A 22,536-nucleotide genomic window follows, 5' to 3' on the forward strand; every position below is an offset into this window, starting at 1 on the left:
CTCTCCCTAAGGCGACAAGCATCAGTTCATAACTGCACAGCTGATTAGGCGATGTTAGCGATGTTAGCTTGTATTAGCGTGTGTAACGCTTTTGAAAAAAGAAAGTGTATTATGCTTATTTAAAGTATTTTTGGAGCCGGCGTTTGTGCTTTTAGGCTTCCTGGTTGTCATGGAGATGACGTTAGTAGCCCTGTTCGTTTGGCTGGTTAAAATTGAAATGTTTGTCTCGCTCCCTTTCATTAACCTATTGGTTGCGATCAACCATGACACAAAAGAGGCTCAATGGCATTGCTGTGTGCCATATTCATCAAGATAGACTTGACAAACTGGACAGACAAGACAGACAGCCCAGCAATATCTTCAGGGAAATGAAAGGAGGAGAGATGTTTTTGGGACCTATTGAGCCTGCTTCTAGAGGGTAAATTTGTTTGGCTGCAGAGGGAATTCTTTTTTTTCTTCTTTTTTTTATTATCAATTTTGTTTATTATTGGAAAAACAATTACAAAGAAAAGTCATACTTACAGAGGGAATTCCGAATATTTAATTTAAAGTGTAAATTTCATTTCACATTTCTTGCTATGAAGGCTATACTTATTTTATTTATGTAAATCTATTGTTTAAGTGTTTATACTTTATACCGTTTACATACACATTGTTATATTTGTAATAATTTACATCCTGCTGAGATCAGCAAATGTTTAAATAAAACATTTGCAGAGGGCATGAAGTTTTGGTGCGTGATTGACATACTAATGTTTATTGCAGCTTCAACATTGCAGTCAGACAGTCAGACTGGTACAGTACCAGAGAGACTTTCATTCATCTTCCGTTTTGTGCTTTACGGAGACATGGCTGAGTGAACTGATCCCAGACTCTGCGCTACAGCTAGCAGGTTTCAAACTGCTGAGAGCGGATCGTGACCCTGTGCTCTCTGGCAAAACGAAAGGCGGTGGTATTTGTTTTTACATTAACTGGCTGGTGTGAAGATGTGACAGTGATTCTGCAGCACTGTTCTCCTGATCTGGAATAATTTTTTATTAACTGTAGATCTTTGTACTCGCCACGAGAGTTTGCATCATTCATTCTGGTTGGCGTCTACATGCCTCCGCAGGCTAGCGTCAACGAGGCTCAACGTGTGCTCGCCAGCCAGATACTGAGTGTGGAGCATGAAAATCCAAATTCCTTGGTTATTGTGCTAGGCGACTTTAACAAAGGCAATCTCACTCAAGAACTCCCAAAATATAGGCAATTCATCAAATGCCCTACCAGAGAAGGAAACACCTTGGATCACTGGTACTCTACAATCAGCAAAGCATACCATGCGGTCCCCCGAGCAGCACTGGGTCACTCTGACCACGCCATGGTCCACCTGATTCCTGCATACAGGCAGAAGCTAAAGCGCTGTAAGCCTGCTGTGAGGACATCAAAACAGTGGACCACTGAAGCTATGGAGGATCTGCGGGCGTGCTTGGACTGCACTGACTGGAACATGTTCACGACTGCTACCAATAGTCTGGATGAGCTCACAGAGGCTGTGACATCATACATCAGCTTCTGTGAGGACTGCTGTATACCAACACGCACCAGGGTGAGCTACAACAACGACAAACCCTGGTTTACAGCTAAACTCAGAAGGTTGAGGTCAGCGAAAGAGGCTGCGTTTAGGAGTGGGGACAAAGACAGTTTCAAGGAGTCGAAGAACAGGTTTAGCAAGGCGGTGAGGGAGGCTAAACGACTGTACTCTGAGAGACTAAAACACCAATTCTCTGCAAACGACTCTGCTTCTGTCTGGAGAGGGCTCAGGCAGATTACCAACTACAAGCCCAGAGCCCCCCACTCCACTAAAGACTCCCGCCTGGCCAACGACCTGAATGAGTTCTACTGCAGATTTGAAAGACAATTGGACAGTCCTGAACTACCCCTTCCCACCCAGGAGGCCTCCCACCTCCCCCCCTCTACAGTGACGACTCTCTCCATTCAGGAGGGTGAGGTTAACAGACTTTTCAAGAGGCAGAATCCCCGCAAAGCAGCTGGGCCGGACTCTGTCTCTCCAGCCACCCTCAAGCACTGCGCTGACCAGCTGTCTCCGGTGTTTACCTACATCTTTAACACCTCCCTTGAGACATGCCATGTGCCAGCCTGTCTCAAGTCCTCCACCATCATCCCTGTGCCCAAAAAGCCAAGGCCAACAGGACATAATGACTACAGACCCGTCGCCCTGACCTCTGTGGTAATGAAGTCTTTCGAGCGCCTGGTGCTGGCACACCTTAAATCCATCACTGACCCTCTACTGGACCCCCTGCAGTTCGCCTACAGAGCCAACAGGTCTGTGGACGATGCAGTTAACATGGCCCTCCACTTCACCCTACAGCACCTGGACTCGCCAGCATCCTATGCCAGGATCCTGTTTGTGGACTTCAGCTCTGCCTTCAATACCATCATCCCCGCCCTGCTTCAGGACAAGCTCTCCCAGCTGAACGTGCCTGATTCCACCTGCAGGTGGATCACAGACTTCCTGTCTGACAGGAAGCAGTGCGTTAAGCTGGGAACACAAGTCTCTGACTCCCGGTCCATCAGCACCGGATCACCTCAGGGCTGCGTCCTTTCTCCTCTGCTCTTCTCCCTGTACACCAACAGCTGCACCTCCAGTCATCCGTCCGTCAAACTCCTGAAGTTTGCGGACGACACCACCCTTATTGGGCTCATCTCTGGTGGAGACAAGTCTGATTATAGGTGGGAAGCGGCCAACCTGGTGACCTGGTGCAGCCAGAACAACTTAGAGCTCAATGCTCTTAAGACAGTCGAGATGGTTGTGGACTTCAGGAAGAACACAGCCCCACTCACCCCCATCACCCTGTGTGACTCCCCAGTCAACACTGTGGAGTCCTTCCGCTTCCTGGGCACTATCCTCTCCCAGGACCTCAAGTGGGAACTGAACATCAGCTCCCTCATCAAGAAAGCACAACAGAGGATGTACTTCCTTCGGCAGCTGAAGAAGTTCAACCTGCCAAAGACAATGATGGTGCACTTCTACTCAGCCATCATTGAGTCCATCCTCACCTCCTCCATCACCGTCTGGTACGCTGCTGCCACTGCCAAGGACAAGAGCAGGCTGCAGCGTATCATCCGCACTGCTGAGAAGGTGATTGGCTGCAATCTGCCTACCCTCGAGGACCTGCACACCTCAAGGACCCTGAGGCGAGCGAGGAAGATTGTGGCCGACTCCTCCCACCCTGGACACTCCCTGTTTCAGTCACTCCCCTCCGGCAGAAGGCTGCGGTCCATCAGGACCAATACCTCACGCCACAAAAACAGTTTCTTCCCTTCCGCTGTTGGACTCTTCAACAAGGCCAGGGGACCACACTGACTCTAATGACTGACAAAATGTTATCTTGTACGTTTGTATTTTTTGTAATATTTGTATTTTTATATTGTAATTTACGGCAACTTATATTTTATTTTATTGTATATTTAATTTAATTCTAATCCCACTTAGTACTGCTAGTTTATGTACCCTTAGTATAGATAGTCCACATATTTAAATTTTAGGTCCCTATATGTTTATTGTTTGCACCTTCCTGCCAAAGCAAATTCCTTGTCTGTGCAAACTTTCATGGCGAATAAATCCCATTCTGATTCTGATTCTCAGTACCAGTCTGACTGGTACTGTATATATGTACAAAATAACACAAAATAACAAATTGAGTTGGATTCATTTGCTGACAGCTTGGTCCCCCCCAGTTCAAAAATTCCATCTGCACCCCTGGCCTGCGCTAGTTGGGGCTTGTTGGCTATACGGAAGATTCCCTTTCCTTCGAACAGGGCTGCAGGAAATGAGCTCATAGCTCATTACATCTTCCAGTGAAAACTGTTCAGTTTTCGACATGATCAGGAACCGTTGGAACAGCAAAGCGGGTTCAATGATTCGGTCTTGGGCAACTTTGATGGTGGAGCCCCTCCTGATGCAAGACTGCGAGAAAATGACTGTTCCCAGGGAGGATGGGTGGGGGGGTGGGTGGTTTACGTAGTCAAGGATGAATTTTGTTTGAGCAAAATGGTATACACTGTGCTGCCAACAAAATTTCAATGAGGCAAGCAATATCAAATGTCAGTATTCACTTCCACCATCTTCTGAATTGCTGAAATTGTGAATTTAGTTTTGTTGGGTTTAGTATAATGTCACCTATATACTCAAAAACATCTAGGATGCATTACATATGTATTACCTTATTAAAATTTAAATGAGTGACCATTTTAGAGGGTTCACACACAGGCCTCTATTCGGGCTTATTCAGAATTAACTTCTACATTGAATGTCAAGTCTATGTTTTATTAAAAAAAAAGGGTATGTGTCCAAAAACACGTACTGAGTAGGAGTTACACGACATAGGCTTAATCGTTTACACCTCTGGTGCACCTCAAACAAAGATAAAACCTTACAGTAATCTCACAAAATAATGTATTCCATAAGTATGTAATCATGTCAGTGCAATTTAGACAAGTCCAATGGATTCATAGACCCAGAAAACATGGGGTTAGACACCAAAATTACTTGGCTAGGTCAAATAATGAAGGAGTTAGGATATTTTAAGGGCTTCCAGCCCATCTTGGACGCCATCTTGAAAATTACACCTTTGTAGTGGTCAAACTTTGGTAAACTTTTAGTATGTTATTAAGGACACCTAATACTACAAAAAACAGCTGAGAAACCTTTTGTTAGAATTTTTTTAGGGTTAGGTGTTTGTTTTTTCATATATGCAGCCGCCTACTACAGGTAATGCTGATGATGAAGCAGCTAAAGCCTCCTCCAAACATGTTCGAAATTTTAGCACATTTTGTGGCATTCGCCTGAAGATTTTTTTATATTTTTCTCCCTTAACTTTTCTGCACCCCCCTTGCGCTTTGGTGGTCGTTTCTCCATTTTAGCGATGCTCAACTTTAACGATGCTAAACCAGCATACGCATTAGCCAACAGCTCATGTCTCAGGGTGGCGATATTATGAATCAGGGGAAGGGGGTTCCTGGATTTGATTGGGTCAGGCCAGTGCCAATAAAGAAAATTAACCAATGGGCCTCTGTCAGTTCTTTATGGGCCGGCCCGACCAAAAAAAACAAACAAAAAAAAGGCTATAAATGATATCAGCGATTTGGCCCAAAAATGCGTTGGCCCACCGGGCAAATGCCCGGTATGCCAGATGGCCAGTCCAGCCCTGAAGCTAACCCATGCTTTTACTTCTCTTCATGGTCTCCTCATACAACAGGAAACCAATCCTTGTTGCCTTCAGCTCATGGCGATGTGAGAAATGAAATGTTCAGTAACAAAGTGGACAAAAATGTATTTCTTGAGAACCACTGATCCAGTCAGTAGCCTATCCACCTTTGCCATATGAGATGGCGAAGACGATAGATGGCGGTGAAAGAACTTTGGGAGCACAAAATGGCTCCATGGATCCTTATCTTAGTGCACACTCAACATGGAGCTAATCATTTTTTATGATTGAAAAGCGATCATCCAAATGTCACACTGCACATCCTTGGGTCCTCCGACTTGTGACTTCAAACTGTGGTCATCTGTATTTATTTATGAGGCTATTTGTAAATAGCCTCATAGCCCTAGTTGTTTCAAAGAACAACAAAACAAATATTATATAGGCCTAAAAGTGCACACACATTCGTTTCGACTGTCTGATCAGCCTCACATTCTGTTCCTGTCAATCATACACGCGGTGTCAACTAATTATACTGCATGAGGGAGGGCCGAGCCAACTCACACACACACACAGTCATAACAAATCAATGCATTTTTAAAGACATTGTAGTTAAGGTAGAGTATGATTTTATTAAATAATTTAATTAGAATTGTTTTCACACCTATCATAGTCAAAATCATAGTTAAAACATTTATTTTTTAAAGAGCCGTTTTGGAGCCAAAAGAGCCGGCTCTTTTCAGTGAGCCAAACGAGCCAACTCACGAAAAAAAGCCGGAATGCCCATCACTATGTGAGAGACAGGATGATCCAACCAATGACGTTGGTATCAGACATTGTAGAGTAATCTGATTGGTCAAGGGTGTAAGGTCCCACACTAACTTCAGAGTTTCAAAACATTTTAAGAGTTTCAAAACTTTTACGGCATCACAACGAGGTCAGAACTCTGAAATACCGCAGAAACACGTTTTGAATACTCGTAACTGAATTATTCTTATTACAAACGTAAAAAATAGGTTGACATATCAAGTTTTAACCTTGCAAAATTGTATTACAAGCTTTCAAATTTAGTTTACAAGCTTGCAAAACTATTCTTTCCACATTACGTTTCATATCCCTTACAAAAAAAGTATATTAACTTTACTTTCATTTTTTATATACTTTTAAGAAGTATGCTTAGAAAATAGTTCACTTTTGATATACTTTTAAGAAGTATGCTTAGAAACAGGGGCGTAGCCACGTGGTGGCCAGGGGGGGGGCCACGGCCACCATTGGTCAGAGAATGGCCACCCTGCCGGCCCCCCCCAACCTCACCAAAAAAAACCTCCTTAAACCCTCCTGAACAGAAACGATATAAAGCTGAAAAAATGCATTAGTATTTTTTTACAAAATCGTCTTATATTGTCATTTGTCACTTACGCTACAAGCCCCATATTTGCAACATGTTGGGCCACGCCCCCATCAACAGCACAAGACGCAAACCAACGTACCTGCATTCTGACAGCGCTTCAATGGAGACTAGCAGCTAACCACTGGATACCGTTAGAAAACTGCTGCTCTGAGTGATGCAGTGTGTGAGTTTTAAAATAGTAGTTTTTGACAATCAAGTGACACCCCAAATAAAAGACTGGCCAGAGCTGCCCCCCTCAGAAATAATGTCCTGGCTACGCCCCTGCTTAGAAAATAGTTCACTTTTATATACTTTTAAGAAGTATGCTTAGAAAAATAAAATGGTATACATTTCTCCTGGAGTAGGATGTAGGTTCTTTTATTATGCAGCAAAAACAGTCAAAATACTTTTAAAGTACATTACAAGTTACATTTTTTATCTTGTATATTATAAATATTCATGTCGAGGTAAATCTATTATGCATTGTACATTTAATCTTTTTTGTTACTAAAGCTGTAACCTTAATTACTGCCAAAATATTTTGAAGCCCTACACTCTTAACTATACAAATAATTATCAATTGGAGTAATGCAAAAAGCTAAAAAGCTATTTGAGAAAGAAGCAGACAGAAGGGTTTCATTATGCATTTTAAGGTTATACTGTCAAACTGACTGAAGAACGAAATAACGACGTGAAAAAATGAATAGCGTGTCTCATTGGATGGTCAATTCCCATGATGCAAGGCGGTAAATAGAGTGTTAAAATGTGTTGATAAGTTTGCCGTTTGTTAGAAATACAAATGTAACTTCATGAATTTCGTTTTTTTAATGTGTCGCTTAGAATGTAGTGTTTTGTTGCCTGGTAATTGTCATTGTATGCTGGTTTACCATTGTAACCATGAGTTAAATAACTGTTTATAAGAAGAGTCAGATGGCTGAGCGGTGAGGGAGTCGGGCTAGTAATCTGAAGGTTGCCAGTTCGATTCCCAGCCATGCCAAATGACGTTGTGTCCTTGGGCAAGGCACTTCACCCTACTTGCTTCTGGGGGAATGTCCCTGTACTTACTGTAAGTCGCTCTGGATAAGAGCGTCTGCTAAATGACTAAATGTAAACTAGAGAGGGTACAATTTCTGGGGAAATTGTAGGGTGTGCTTGCTTGCGTCGGTTGCACAGGGGTCAGTTTTTGAATGACATTTTTACAACTGATTTCTGTATATTTTATATGAAAATGCATACTTATTATTTATAAAGATTAAATAGATTTAAAAGCATTTTTTTTTTGCTGCTCATTTACAACTTCTCATGATATTTTCAGGCATGTAGCCTACTCATTGCATTCATTCATTAATAAAGAACCCCCTTTGAAGATTATTCTACGACGTTACCCGGCAGTAGAAGATGGAATCGCGATTCAAACAGTACCATCTGCTAACTGAAAATATGCCCCCAAAAACGTAGCCTAAATAAGCTTGACATTTATTTAGTGGAAAATCGCTCATTCCTAAAAAGCTCACTGGTAGCGATCATTGTCAGTAACAACGCAAAATGTGATATAGCCCTGTGTGGAGAAGCTGCCCCGGTAAATTGTACTACTACGGTACAGTACTAGACTACTGCTGTGTTCGTCTTGGTAGCGATTGCGTTGGTTGAATTGGATTTAACGTTCCGTTGTACGGTTTAATCTGAAATTAATTATTTTCATGAACAGATTGACAACGTTTAGGCTGTGGCAATGAAGTTCAGGTTAGTAGTTAGATAGACTTTTGATTTAAGTAAGGGGAGTGCCGAACATGTTCTGTCGTCGTTTGACTTCCTAAACAGCTGTGTAGTGTAGATGTTTTTGTAGTGTGTCTCGCGTAAGATACAGCGTTGCAGTGAGCTACACTGGTTTGAAACCACAGGTAATGGTAATTTCACCAACAAATCGTTTACTAATGTCAGAATAAATCCTACAACGAAAATGTATATGTGAGGAATGTTTATTTTAATGATTGAAAACAGATAACGCTACATCATAGACCACTGTAGTATGTGTTGCCCGGGCAACACAGGCTAATGTCATGATGCTAATACTTCAGTGAAATAGTAGACTACTGTTTCCGAAAGTAGATGTACTTCCTTAATAATATCAGCTTATACTGTACATTACACATCACAATTGTGTAGTAAAAAGTAAAATGTAAAATGAGTAAATAGTTAAAATGAGTAAATAGTTATCACCCTGGCCTCTTTGCTTGTGGCGTTTCTGCAGCTGCCTTGCAGTAAAGCTATAGTTAGCCTAGCTATCCCCCAAGTTAACAGATGCGAAACGAATGTTCTGCCAAAGGTAGTCACGCGTGTTTTCGTGACGTTAGTGACGTAGTGACGTTAGTAACGTCAGTGACTGTGGCTAGCAAATTAGCCACCGTTAGCTTCACTTTTCGCCACAAAAACTTAACTTCAGCCTAAACCATGCAACGGAACGTAAATTCCAATAGAAGCAACTCAGTCGCTACCAAGACGAAACTTTTGACACCTACGTTGTCTATGTAGGCCAAATATTGACTGAGTTTTAGGGTGGCAAAAAGAAATAATAAAAAAAAAATATATAATAATAATAATATACGTATATGTGAGAGAACAAAGGTTGTGCTCTCGCCGAAGGCTTGAGCACACCCAATAAGAAGAGCTGGGGTAGTATAGCGTAGGTCAGGGGTACTCAATTAGAAACCCAAAAGGTCCTCTCACCAAATTTCCATTCAGTCCAGGGTCCGGAACAGTGATGGTTTATTTTTCTGGCCCTTACCTCAGAGTTCTGGGGGTAATTTTGTTGTGTCCATGCTTTGTGACGTTTTACATTACCACTATTGACAAGGCGGGCAACCGTCTCATTGCAGGTTAAACACATCGGTTTTGTGCTCCCCACCGGCAGCACAAATGCATACTTGTCTGAAATTAGCGATTTTTGGAATCAACTTTTTGCTTTTTGTCAGGTTAAAAGCACGCCATGTCTTTCACTAAGGAAGAAACAGGTACCGTTAGCAAATCGATTAGCCTGCGTTGTTGCGAATGACACACACAATCTGCGTGACCAAAAGGTTGTGGCCAACGTTGAGCGAGTGAGTTGTCATGGTGATGACAGTATTACAGCTCCTGATTGGACCTTTGGACTGGAATGGAAAAGTTCCATCAAAATGAATTAATTCTATAATAATATATCGGTTATAGGTCCGGGTCCGGATAGGGAACCGCCTGGGTCCGGACCCGGACCGCGGTCCGCCAATTAGTGACCCCTAGTGTAGATTCATGTGTAGTATTACAGTTTTTCTCAATTGCTAAAACACTAAAACCCATTGGCTGAACAAAGTTCTCAGTTGCCTGAACTCATGTAGCTAATTGTGCCTGTATGTTGTCAATACCTTAAACCACTTCACATGGTAAAACACAATTTGTAGATCTCACTTAGAATTTTCAGCAAAACTCTAAACAGATTCTCATTTTTACAGTTTTTCTCGATTGATTACACACATTTTCTGAATGCTTACCTCATACTCTCAGAACTCTACACACAAATCAAAAAAACACACACACAATGGGCAAAATCCCTCACTTCTCCTGCAAAATTAAACTTAACATTCAAAACAATGTTATTTAATCTCAAAATGGTATTTTGTTTTCAAATGACAAACACAGACCATCATATGAATAGACATTTATAAGAACCATTTGAACACTGATGTGCTCAATGTAAAACACTATGATGAATGGAAAACACTTATTCTTCATTCATCATAGTGAGTTAGGCCTTTTTTTGTTCAGTGTTACATTTACTACAGACAGTACATACATACGTGTGTTGTAAAATATTTGAGAATATTGTTTTTATACTCAGAACACAGAAATACACGGTAACAAATATATTTCACATATATGTACACAGTGTACATCCCAACCAACACAAAGTTGCACATACAGTGGTTTACATACAAAACAAAAGAATAATTTACTGTATAGTGTATACAGTTACATTATTATTATTTTTCTTTGTATTTGCCGTAATTTTATGGCGTTATTTTCTAGGACCATGTTCATGATTTCAGTTTCCTGTTCAGGAGACAGAAGGCGTTCCCGACCACCTTGTGTTGGTAATCTTTCAGTTCTGCCAAACAAATAGTAAAATACTGTAAATACTGTGTAGGAATACAAAGTAGGAATACATTTTCCAAATACTTGAAACATACTTTATTTTTACAGTCCTACAGAACAGTCCACAGGCAATACTGTACTACTGTACTCATTGAGTACTGTATTGATATGCAGTAGGCCTACTGCAATTACATTTACATTTAGTCATTTTTGTAGTGAGTGTAGATTTCTTACCTATTCTCATTTCGGAAAGTCCCGATGATGGATGCTACAGTGTACCTGCTCAAATTTGGCTGTACTCTTTGCCCAGCCTCCCTCATTGTTAGACCATGGTTGACTACATGATCAACCAAAGCGGCTCGGATCTCATCAGAGATTATGGTCCTTGGCCTTCCTCATCCTCGTCCTCCCTGTCCTCCTCCTCTTACTCTCACTCCTCTGCCTCTGTTTCCAATGTTGGCATCCATTGCTCAAAAACAGAAAAGGTCACCTGTTGCCCTTTTATTCTAAAGCTCTGATTGCTAATTGTAAAACTGTGTGACAGGTGTTTGCCCATGTGATGAGTCAGTGTGCGTATTTGAATGGCAGTGTGTTCTTTGTGAAAACAAAAGATTTTCTTCATGAAAATTGTGCCAAATGCAGAGAATTGTGTGTAGTGTTTTGAAAAAAGTGTGTGTTAGAACTGCAATTTGAGTGTAAAGCAGGAATTGTGCTTGTAGTTTAGCACAATTGGTTCATGGGGTTGGTGCATGAGTTACATGTTGTGGTCATTGTGTCTCAAGTACCAGTATTTGTGTGTAAACAATTGAGAAAAACTGTAAAACACATTCTGCACTCTAATGCACATGTCATCTATACTGGTAAACACAAATGGCAACAATCAAATACAAATAGAGAAAACATGTAATTGACTAAACACGACCACTCAAAATTGATTTCACTTGTTTCAAATGATGTGACACAACCAATATAAGTCAGTTCAGAGAGCAAACAGGTTGTTGAAGGTGGGAAAATATTGCTTGTGATGTCGACAAAGTGCTCTGGCCTAACCCAACCCAAAGACAAGAAGAAGCACATTGATCACATGTTTACTTCTTAGATTGTTGTCCCTTTTAGTATTGTATACTGTAGTACAGGGCATTGTAGTCTGTATACTGTACAATGAACAAATTGTATGGCCCTGAACATTGAGCCTTGTGCTTTCCATTTGTTACAGTAACAGTACTGACTGCTCAATAGATTTTGACTGGTTGCAGGTTCATATCAACAAAGAACAAGAGTGAGTTGTGATTAGTGAGATGCAGGGTACAGTACTGTATAGGGGTACAAGGAGGAGAAAAAACAAAAAAATCAGAGCAAAGCAGAGTAGTAATTTCTGATCAATTTTGAGCTACTATGATAAAACGTGTTTTTGTTCATCAAAAGACAACGACGGATAAATATGAAATTTGTTTTGAGATTACGTAAAAATGAACTATATTGTTTTGAACAATGTGTTTTCTATTTTTTGGTGTATTGTTTACTGGCTGCTTGATAGTGTATATAATTTTGATCACTTTGTTTATGATTTGAGAGCAGTGTTTGATTTTGAGCACAGGTAAATCTGTTTTGAGGCGAAAGTTTCATTTTGCAAGAGGATTCAGAGGTTTTGTAAATAGTGCTTGAATATGAGGTTTTGTGTTTAGAGTTTTGAGAAAGTGGGTGACTGTGAAGAAATGTGTTTTAGCAATTGTGAAAAACTGTAAGCTTCTTTCAGCTAATAATCTGCAATGTCACTTGGCTAGGGCCCCCTTTTCATCAAGTGACACAAGATCGGTGTGTCACTATATATACCAAACTAAATTGAATCACAATATAGTTTGGTTTAGCAACCAAACTATATTGTGATTCAACTCAGCTTCAGTTAGCTAGATATCTTGCTGAAAAATAAAATGAAAAATATCTGGACAAACATGCATCGTGAATTGTAGATGTACATGACAACACGGGTTATTTATTTGAATGAAACACAGTCAGGAACATGAAATAACGCGTTAGACCCATTGCCAATAAACTAGGCTAAATCATCACACATTCTACCTATGCTCTTGCGTTAGCAAGCTAAACTAGTTTACATGCCTACAGTCTAGGTGTTTTCGCTATCTAGCTGTTCTTGCATTCCTTGCAAATCAACGTTAATAAAAAGCAGATGAGCTAGCTAACATTGACTCGACGGGCATGGCTGATGTTTGTCTATACCGTAGCGTAGATCCCTGTGCAGTTCGACTCTCAATTACACATTTGCTCGAACCATTTCACCAAGGACGGTTTTGAAAACCTGGGACAATGTAAAGCAGGATTTGCTATGAAGCTGTTGCTGAAAAGCGGTGCGTTCCGGGGGGGGGGGGGGGGGGGTAACCAATTCCCTGGCCTAAATATGTCCACTGCAAACATTTATCATATTCTCATGTAGGCCTGCATGTAAACCAGAAGATACTATTTTAAAATAAATTCCTGGATTAAAATAATGCATCATGACAGTTTGTATGATTCAAAATGGTCATTTCACACTAGCATTTAATTATCGTGGCAAACAATTACACTGCAGTTAACTGTAAGTAAAGTACAAAAAAGTCAAAATAACAAAACCTGTAATTATTACTTGTGAACGAATATTATTCACGTCTTACTAAACCTAGTCATGCGTTCATCTGCCGGGTATGAGTCTTTGGATCGTTTTTCACGTGACCTCCGAAAAACTAATACTAATGATTCATACTAATGATTCGTTCAAAATGAACGAATCGTTCACGAACGACACATCACTAGTATGTTGATGTGTTTTGAAACGTATTTAGCATTCTACCTATGCTAGATACAGGAGACAAAATCATACTTACAGCTTGCGTTTGTGATGAGCATACGGTTGGAACAGCACCTCTCTTCAGCAACAGCGGCTTAGCAAATCCTTATTTAAATTGTCGAAAGGTTTTCATTCAAAACTGTCTTTGGTGAAATGGTTCGAGCAAATGAATAAATGAGTGTCGAACTTCACAGGGATCTTCTCATAGAAAAACATCAGCCATGCCCGTCGAGTGTCTGGTTCCTTGGGAAGATTATGAAAAGTGTCAGCTTTCCCAGTAGCCTACAGCCTGGAACACTGCATTTACGATGGTCCATTTTCAATATACTTTAAAAACTTTCAAACTTTCTCCTTTGTTGTTCACGTGGAAGTATACAGAGCAGCGCGCAGCTAAACTAGTGTCTGAGATACTGGGCCAAAACACCAGAGGGCTGGTCTGTATGTCAATGTTGCGGCATGACAAAGGTGATGCTATATTTGTGACGTCACAAATACAGCTTTTTCAAAACCGATCGTTTTACAGCTGCAGTTTTGAGTTGTGAGATTTAGATAGGAAAGAGGTGTCAATGGACTTTGAGGTTCACTGTATGTCCATTTTACCCACCGAACTGTCGTTATTCAACTATGACAAGGTTAAAATCGGTTTTGCAATCAATGACCCCTTTAAGTTTACTTCTTGAAGTACTTACATTGATTGAAAGTGCACTTAAAAGTATTCCAAAGTATACTTTGAAGTACTTTAGGAAGTATACTTCATGAACTGAAAGTGCACTACCAGTGTTGCCACAGTTACTTTGAAAAAGTAATCTGATTACTGATTAACGATTACTCCTTTAAAAAGTAACTTAGTTACTTTACAGATTACTTGATTTTAAAAGTAACTAAGTTAGATTACAAGTTACTTTATTAGTTACATTCAGCAGCTGCCGACAACACCCCCGCCGCCTCAACATAAAAATGACAACCGGTTTTGCCAACACTCACTTTATTCATGTTTCTTCAAATTTGACGTTGTGTTTTTGTAGCTTGATAGCACTTTGTCGCCACCAGCACAGAGTGTACAACGAACCTTGATATTTCCATCTTTAGCTGACAAATACTCGAAATAGTGATTGCATTTACAACTCGAAAATGCGCATCTATCTCTCTCCTCCATTGTTTGTGTCGCTGCGTGGTAGGTGTATGTATATAAACATGACGTGACCCTCATGCTGAAAACGTGACTTAATTGTCGCATAGGCTACATGACTTAACTCCCAGAGACGCAAGAAGAAATCAAACATATATTTGACTATTAATGACAAAATAGTAACGCACAGTGACTTGGACAAGTAACTTTAATCTGATTACTGGTTTGGAAATAGTAACGCGTTAGATTACTCGTTACTGAAAAAAGTGGTCAGATTAGAGTAACGCGTTACTAAGTAACACGCTACCGGCATCACTGTGCACTACACAGGTTACTTTAAAGTATTCAAAAGGATACTGTTAAGTACTTTAAAAAGTATATTTCATAAACTAAAAGTGCACTACACTATCTAACTCCACAACCTCAGATATTGATCCTATACCCACAACATTCTTTAAGTGAGTGTTTGATAGTGTCTCAGGTCCGGTGCTAGAGATTATAAACACATCCCTTAGAACTGGCGTCTTCCCAGATGCCTTCAAAACACCTGTTGTAAAGCCCCTATTAAAGAAACCCAAATTGAATAACAGTCTACTTGCAAATTACAGACCAATATCAAACCTTCCATTTATTAGTAAAGTACTGGAAAAGATAGTTTTAGTCCAATTAAATTCTTTTCTTGAAGAAAATAACATCCTGGAAGTCTCGCAGTCAGGTTTCAGGAAATATCACAGTACTGAAACTGCTCTCACCAAAATAGTTAGCGACCTCAGACTAAACTCTGATGCAAATAAAGTCTCTATCCTTATCCTGTTAGATCTCAGTGCAGCATTTGATACCATTGATCACGACATCCTAATCAATAGACTGGAAAAGCTTATTGGGTTCACGGATAGTGTATTGAACTGGATGAAATCATATATCACAGGAAGGAAGTTTTATGTTAGTTTAGGAGACCATAGGTCCAAGAAACATGAGAACTGCTACGGGGTTGCTCAAGGAAGCTGCTTAGGTCCATTACTTTTTTCTCTTTATATGTTACCACTCGGCGACATAATCAGAGAACATAACATAGATTTCCATAGCTATGCGGATGACACACAACTATATATATCCACTGAACCCAACGATGCAACGGCCATCAATTCCATTACCAACTGCCTGTTGGCAATAAACAAATGGATGAATGATAACTTTCTTAAATTAAATGAAGACAAAACCGAAGTCCTACTATGTGGCCCCAAATCCAAAAGAGAGATGCTTACTAAGAATCTAGGAGGCTTAACCCCCTGTCTTAAACCAGAGGTGACGAGTCTCTGTGTAATCCTGGACTCAGATTTGAATTTCAACTCTCACATTAATAAAGTGACCAAAACAGCTTTCTTTCACCTGAGGAATATAGCAAAGGTACGACCATTCATAAACCAAAATGATGCAGAGAAGTTAATTCATGCTTTTATATCCAGCCGGCTGGACTACTGTAACGCACTTTTCACTGGTCTTCCCAAGAAAACCACTGAAAGACTACAGCTCATTCAAAATTCTGCAGCTAGATTATTAACCAAAACTAAAAGGAGAGAACACATTAGTCCTGTCCTAGCTACTTTACACTGGCTCCCCGTTACCTTCAGAATTGACTTTAAGGTCCTTTTCCTCACATACAAAGCTCTACACGGACAAGGACCTAGCTACATTGCTAACTCCCTTATAAACTACACACCAGCTAGAACACTGCGATCATCAAATGCAGGCCTATTAGAGGTCACCAGAAGCAGTCATAAGAAGATTGGTGATTCGGCCTTTGTCAATTATGCCCCAAAACTATGGAACAAATTACCCATAAATATTAGGGAAGCAAATACGCTAGACATTTTAAAAAGACAGCTTAAAACCTACCTTTTTACTGAAGCATTTAAGTAATTTTATCTCAGAAGGGTTTTACTACTTTTATTAGTTATATTATTGTTTTTATGGGAGTCAGGTGGCTGAGCGGTTAGAGAATCGGGCTAGTAATCAGAAGGTTGCTGGTTCGATTCCCGGCCGTGTCAAATGACGTTGTGTCCTTGGGCAAGGCACTTCACCCTACTTGCCTCGGGGGAATGTCCCTGTACTTACTGTAAGTCGCTCTGGATAAGAGCGTCTGCTAAATGACTAAATGTAATGTAATGTTTTATAATTTGCTATTTTAATTATTACTTTTATCACTTGTATTATCGTTTTTATTGATTTTATGTAAAGCACCTTGAGCTACAATTCTTGTATGAAATGTGCTATATAAATAAAGTCTTACTTACTTACTACACAGACTACTCTAAAGTATTCAATAGTAAACTTAAAATACACTAAGTGTACTTTAAAGTGTACTAAATGAAGTGGGCCAATTGAGTTTACTTAGTATACAAATAGTATATAAATAAATGCAGTGCTAGTATACTGTAAGTAACATGATAATAGTATACTTTTTATACTTAAGTATACTTACAAATAAAACTCGAGGTATACTTTTTTTTCTTAAGGGATCACAGAGTTTCTATAGATTGGTAACATTTAAGAGCAAGCTTTAAGAAGTCCTAACCTTCAATGCTATGTCACCATTCAAACCAATTCCCAAAGCACAAATTCATCAGTGGTGTATGCTATCGACATGAACTGCGATTACGTTAATATTTATTTGTGCTCAGACAACATGGGGTTGATGGATGTCCTCTCGTGTCGAACTTCTGTGGGTTAGTTGTGTATTCGCAGTGTGTCTATGGCGCTGTTTTCACATTCCGAGCCTACCTCGACTTTTCGGCATTCGTTCATTTCAACATATTCTCATGTGTTAGTGCATGTAAATCAGCAGATAGTATTTTAAAAGAAAAATTCCTGCATCATGACAGTTTGTATGATTTGAAATGGTCATTTATTATCACACTAGCATTTAATTATCACAGCAAACAATTACACTGCACATAACTGTAAGTAAAGTACATAAAAGTTAAAATAACAAAACCTGTAATTATTACTTGTGAACGAATATCATTCTTACTAAACCTAGTCACGCGAAAGTGAATGAGGAAAACAAATCCTTTATGTTTCCACTTCTGAGCCTATGCAGGTCACGTGAAAAATTATCCAAAGACTGGTACCCAAAAGAAGGAACGAATCGTTCACCTCCCGACCGTGTCTTCGGATCAATGATTCGTTCATCTGCCGACCGTGTGTTCGGTACGAGTCTTTGGATAATTTTTCACGTGACCCGTATAGGCTCAGTAATGGTAGCTAGAGGAAACAGAAGGATTTGTTTACCTCATTCACTTTCGCGTGACTGCTAGATTTAGTATAGTAAGACGTGAATGAGATTTGTTCAGAAGTGATAATTACAGGTTTTGTTATTTTTACTTGTTTTTTATCTCGGCCACGAGAAAATTAACAAATCACTCTCTGAGACTACTCGTTACTCCCGAGTCATACAAATGATTCGAATCGTTCACAAACGACACATCACTAGTGAACAAAGTACAAACCCCCCCCCCCCCCCCCCCCCGTAGTACATCTTCAACACTTCCATGCCGATTTTACCCCTCTACAAACCCCTTTGGAAAATTACAGAAAAACGCCAACATGAAGAAGCAAGGTTCCCACAGGGGATAATCTTACTTCGCTGGGTCAGGGGTAGGCTACACGTAGTGGCCCGGACTTGTATGGAACGGCTGTGGGATGCTGGGAGAAGGCAGCATCCTATTCAGGCACTCTGCAGCCATTATTCTGCCTTTGATCATGAAAACACCCGCTGTGTCCTAATGCGCTGCCGCTAATTCCTGCGTCCTCCCACTGTCTACGGATTTGTGGAGTTACTCATCGCATCACACACACACACACATTATTCACACACCCCACCGGAGGCCTCTGTTTACGCACACCATTTATGACACACACACACGCACGCACTGGTAATTCATCTAACTCTATTGGAGCTTTGCTTCTCCCAACACAAAGCAAGACTGTCGCCAACGACTTGTGTTGTAAGCTTGGCAGGGGAGAAAAAGGGATGGTAATTTTGGAGTCTGTCTTTCAAGATGGGGATTAGTTTAGAATAAATAAGGATTTACAAGGGAATCTATCAGTGCTGCAGACAATAACATGGCAGGTTATGATCATCTGCATGCAAGCTAGTTGATTCACATGCCCACCAGCCAATGCTATAGATAGCCACCAAACAATTCCATTTATGCAAACCAATCCCAATTTTCAGTTCTTCCTATCTTCCTATCTCCTCCTGTCCCCCACAGGCTCTCCGTACCGAGACAAGATCACCATCGCCATCCTGCAGCTTCAGGAAGAAGGGAAGCTGCACATGATGAAGGAGAAGTGGTGGAGGGGGAATGGTTGTCCAGAGGAGGAAAGCAAGGAGGCCAGCGCGTTGGGGGTGCAGAACATCGGAGGCATCTTCATCGTTCTGGCAGCAGGGCTAGTGCTGTCTGTGTTTGTGGCTGTGGGGGAGGTCCTGTACAAGTCCAAACAGAACGCCCAGCTTGAGAAGGTAAAGGAAGAGAACATGGGTTTTTATATGTGGTCAACAGTTTGTTAACCACCAAAACGAAGATGTGCTTATCGTAGAGCTATCCAGGAGACCAGTGCTGCACTCCATTTAGCCATGACTGATGAACTTTACTAGGCCATCTTTTAGTAATGTGAAAATTAGTTTCCCGACAGCGTAACGTTACCTATCTGTTTCCTTTTCATCTTCCCTCTCCTATTTTAACCCCCCCTGCTCCCTTTTCCCTTCTTCCTCACCACTCTCCCTCCCACTTTATCTCTGTACTATACTCTCTTTCATGTCTGCCTCTCCCCTCCCTCTTTCGCCCCATGGTTCTGTCTTCGTATATCCATCCCTTTCTTTTCTCTCTTCTCGTTTTCCTTTTACATTACGCCCCCCAACCCCTACTGATTTCTTATGCACATATCCCTCTCTCCTATCCTCTCCTCTCACTATTCCTTCCCGTACTCTTCTGTCTGCGCACCTCCTCCCTCCCCCTCTTCCCGTCACTCCCCCACATCTCCCAGAGGTCCTTCTGCAGTGCCATGGTGGACGAGCTGCGAGTGTCCCTCAAGTGTCAGCGGAGACTCAAGCAGAAGCCCCCGCCACCTGCCATCGTCAAGACGGAGGAGGTGATCAACATGCACACGTTTAACGACAGGAGACTCCCCGGGAAGGAGACCATGGCGTGAGCTCTGATCAATACCAATTCCAGTCAGTTGCCGGAGGGGGGGGGGGGGTTCCGGGGGGGGGGAGTCAAACAACGTTGACATATGACCACCAATAAAAGGTAATCGGTCAAGTACTGTTTAAACACCACCACCCACCACCACCCAAACCCCCGCCCCCCACTGCCCCCCCACCATCACCCCTCCAGGTTTAGTAGACAGATGTTTCCTGTGGAAATATAGTCTGAGTGTGACTTCCGGCCACCACTATGTCTCTTCACTGTGATGGACTTTCTGGGAGGGACCTTTGAAGGTGACAGAAGGTGACATATTCTGAGATTGGGAAACATTTGGTTAGGTTCTCACAAGTTCTCACCATTTTCCATCCAGGCCTGTTTGGACTGGCTTTAGTTCACACATATACACACACACACACACACACACACATTTGCACCCACAAATCCACAGACACATGCACACACCTATGCGGAGCAGGACACTGTAACTTGGCCAGTTACAACCCAAGAAATAAGTTGATGTTGGGATTTTCGTTGATGTCGGTTATACTTCTGTCAGATCTCCATACGTGTGTCCCTGTTGGTATCTGTAGAATCTTTCTGGATAATTGTGGTCAAGACTGAAGCATCGCATATCATGAAAAAGAATGTTACAAAGTGCCATACTGTTGCATAAGAAGGTGGTGTATAAAGAACTTAATATTTGTCCGACACTTAGGGTATGTGTATTTAGTTTGGAATCATTGATGTTGAATCCTTTTTTTCTTCTGTGTTGCCTTTATTGTGCCAAAGTTCTGCCATTGTAAAGAACTTCTGTATCATGCCTTTCACTTTTACTTTGAAATGCCACAATACATGGTGTAAAAAATGCTATCATGCCAACCACTCCCCAAGGTCCACTATTTCAAGTCTACATCAACTGTCGAAAGGCAGGATTTTTACAAAACAAAATGTTTGTTTTTGTACAAGGACACTTTTTGTAGTACTATTTCTATCATGGTAGACCCCTTACATGAATATATGTAGCAAGTTTCAACTTGACCAATTATCTTCGTCTCTTCTATATATCTCTTTTCACTATCCCCCATCCTGGGCCCCTGACTTCTGGCTGGTCCTGTCTCCCTGCTCTCTGTTCTGGGGCCACACTGCCTGCAATGTGGGGCCCTGTTCTGTTCAGTGAAATGGCAAGCATAGCTGGTAGATTTATAGACCGCCCCCCCCCCCCCCCCCTCTTGCATCTCTTCTAAGGGATGTCTTCTTTCAGGAGCCCTTCCCAAACAAGGGGATAGTAAACATTTATTAGAGTACATTTTTGCCTGACAGCTATTGACTACTTCTGCTGTAGGTGAATGAATGTAGACAATTATGATGAAAAAAATAGAAATTTTAATTATAAGAAATGGAGAAGGACAGTTAGTTTGATTAATGTTGCTCTACCAGTACTGCTTGTCATTTTAGAACAGGCTAGACTCAGTGTCGATGATTGATTAATTGATGGAGATTCATTTGGAAACATCGAAAAGACTGTTGTCAAAACGAAGATAAGATTTATTTGATGCATTGATGCAAGATTTTACATAAAAGTATATCATTAAAAAAAACATTATGGTTACTTAATTGTCTTCAACTCTTTGATATTAATTTAATAAAGGTTTGACAAAAACCTATATATTCACTGGCAGGCAGTTTATTAACCATCGCTATGACATGCTTTTGTTGTTGAAAAATGGTTGATTAATGAATTAAGAATGATGGTCCAATTACACAACATGCTGAGAATCACTGGCCTAGCAGGTCAGTCGGTCCATGTGCACAAGGACAAAGTCCTTCAACTCTGACGGTAGAGCTGTTTGTGAAAGTGTTTTTTCTTTCTCCAGATGGGTAGCAAGTACAAACAGTCTAGGAGCCTTTAGACAGTCTAAAACCATATCTGGGGGTTTAGACACAACAGCCACCTAGGCTGCCCTCCCAGAGTGACAGGGAAGGTTGCCATCTGCGTCAGTGCTTTCAGGGGGGACCGCTTAGTCCGTCGCACTTATTTCCATCACATTATGATGCCGCTCAGTGGGCAGCTGGTGGGAAATATCCTTGCACAAGGTCCCAGTTTATTAGACTAAAGCTGGAGAAATCAGAACGGTAAATCGTTGTTTGTGAACATGACTCAGGTGTGTTGCGCCTGCAGGTTGCAATGAAAAGATGACGCTATGTTGCTCCATGTGTTCTGTCGTCAAATTATAGTCATACAGTAGTAATACAGATTTATTTAATGGTGTGGCGAGGTAAGCGTGCAACAGAACATGCATGGACGACTAACCCAGGGAGTCAGGTGGCTGAGCAGTTAGGGAAGCGGGCTAGTAATGAGAAGGTTGCTGGTTCCATTCCCGGCCGTGCAAAATGACGTTGTGTCCTTGGGCAAGGCGATTCACCCTACTTGCCTCAGGGAGAATGTCCCTGTACTTACTGTAAGTCGTTCTGGATAAGAGTGTCTGCTAAATGACTAGATGTAATGTAATGTAAAAGCATGGAAAACAGTCAAACTGTCATAGCATTAGTCTAGATTGGGATGGTCCTTTTCTTTATTCTTTCTTTTTTCAAGCAGTAGAACAGCATTCACCAGAAGCCAATCAGTCAGGCCA

The 22,536-nt window shown here is 41.1% G+C and overlaps 1 protein-coding gene across 3 annotated transcripts in view; it reads left to right on the plus strand.

Annotated features, from left to right (window-relative positions):
- The window catches only part of LOC134025291 (glutamate receptor ionotropic, kainate 2-like), a 113,205-nt gene extending 91,702 nt beyond the window's left edge, over positions 1 to 21,503 (plus strand). For all 3 annotated transcript variants that reach the window (XM_062468222.1, XM_062468224.1, XM_062468223.1), the window contains 2 exons: positions 18,968 to 19,218; positions 19,743 to 21,503. In XM_062468222.1, coding sequence (XP_062324206.1) covers positions 18,968 to 19,218; positions 19,743 to 19,907 — 416 coding nt within the window. In that variant the 3' untranslated portion in view covers positions 19,908 to 21,503. The remainder of the gene's footprint in view (positions 1 to 18,967; positions 19,219 to 19,742) is intronic.
- Positions 21,504 to 22,536: the final 1,033 nt, after the last annotated feature.

Source organism: Osmerus eperlanus, chromosome 8 (genome assembly GCF_963692335.1).
Source record: "Osmerus eperlanus chromosome 8, fOsmEpe2.1, whole genome shotgun sequence".
NCBI lineage: Eukaryota > Metazoa > Chordata > Actinopteri > Osmeriformes > Osmeridae > Osmerus > Osmerus eperlanus.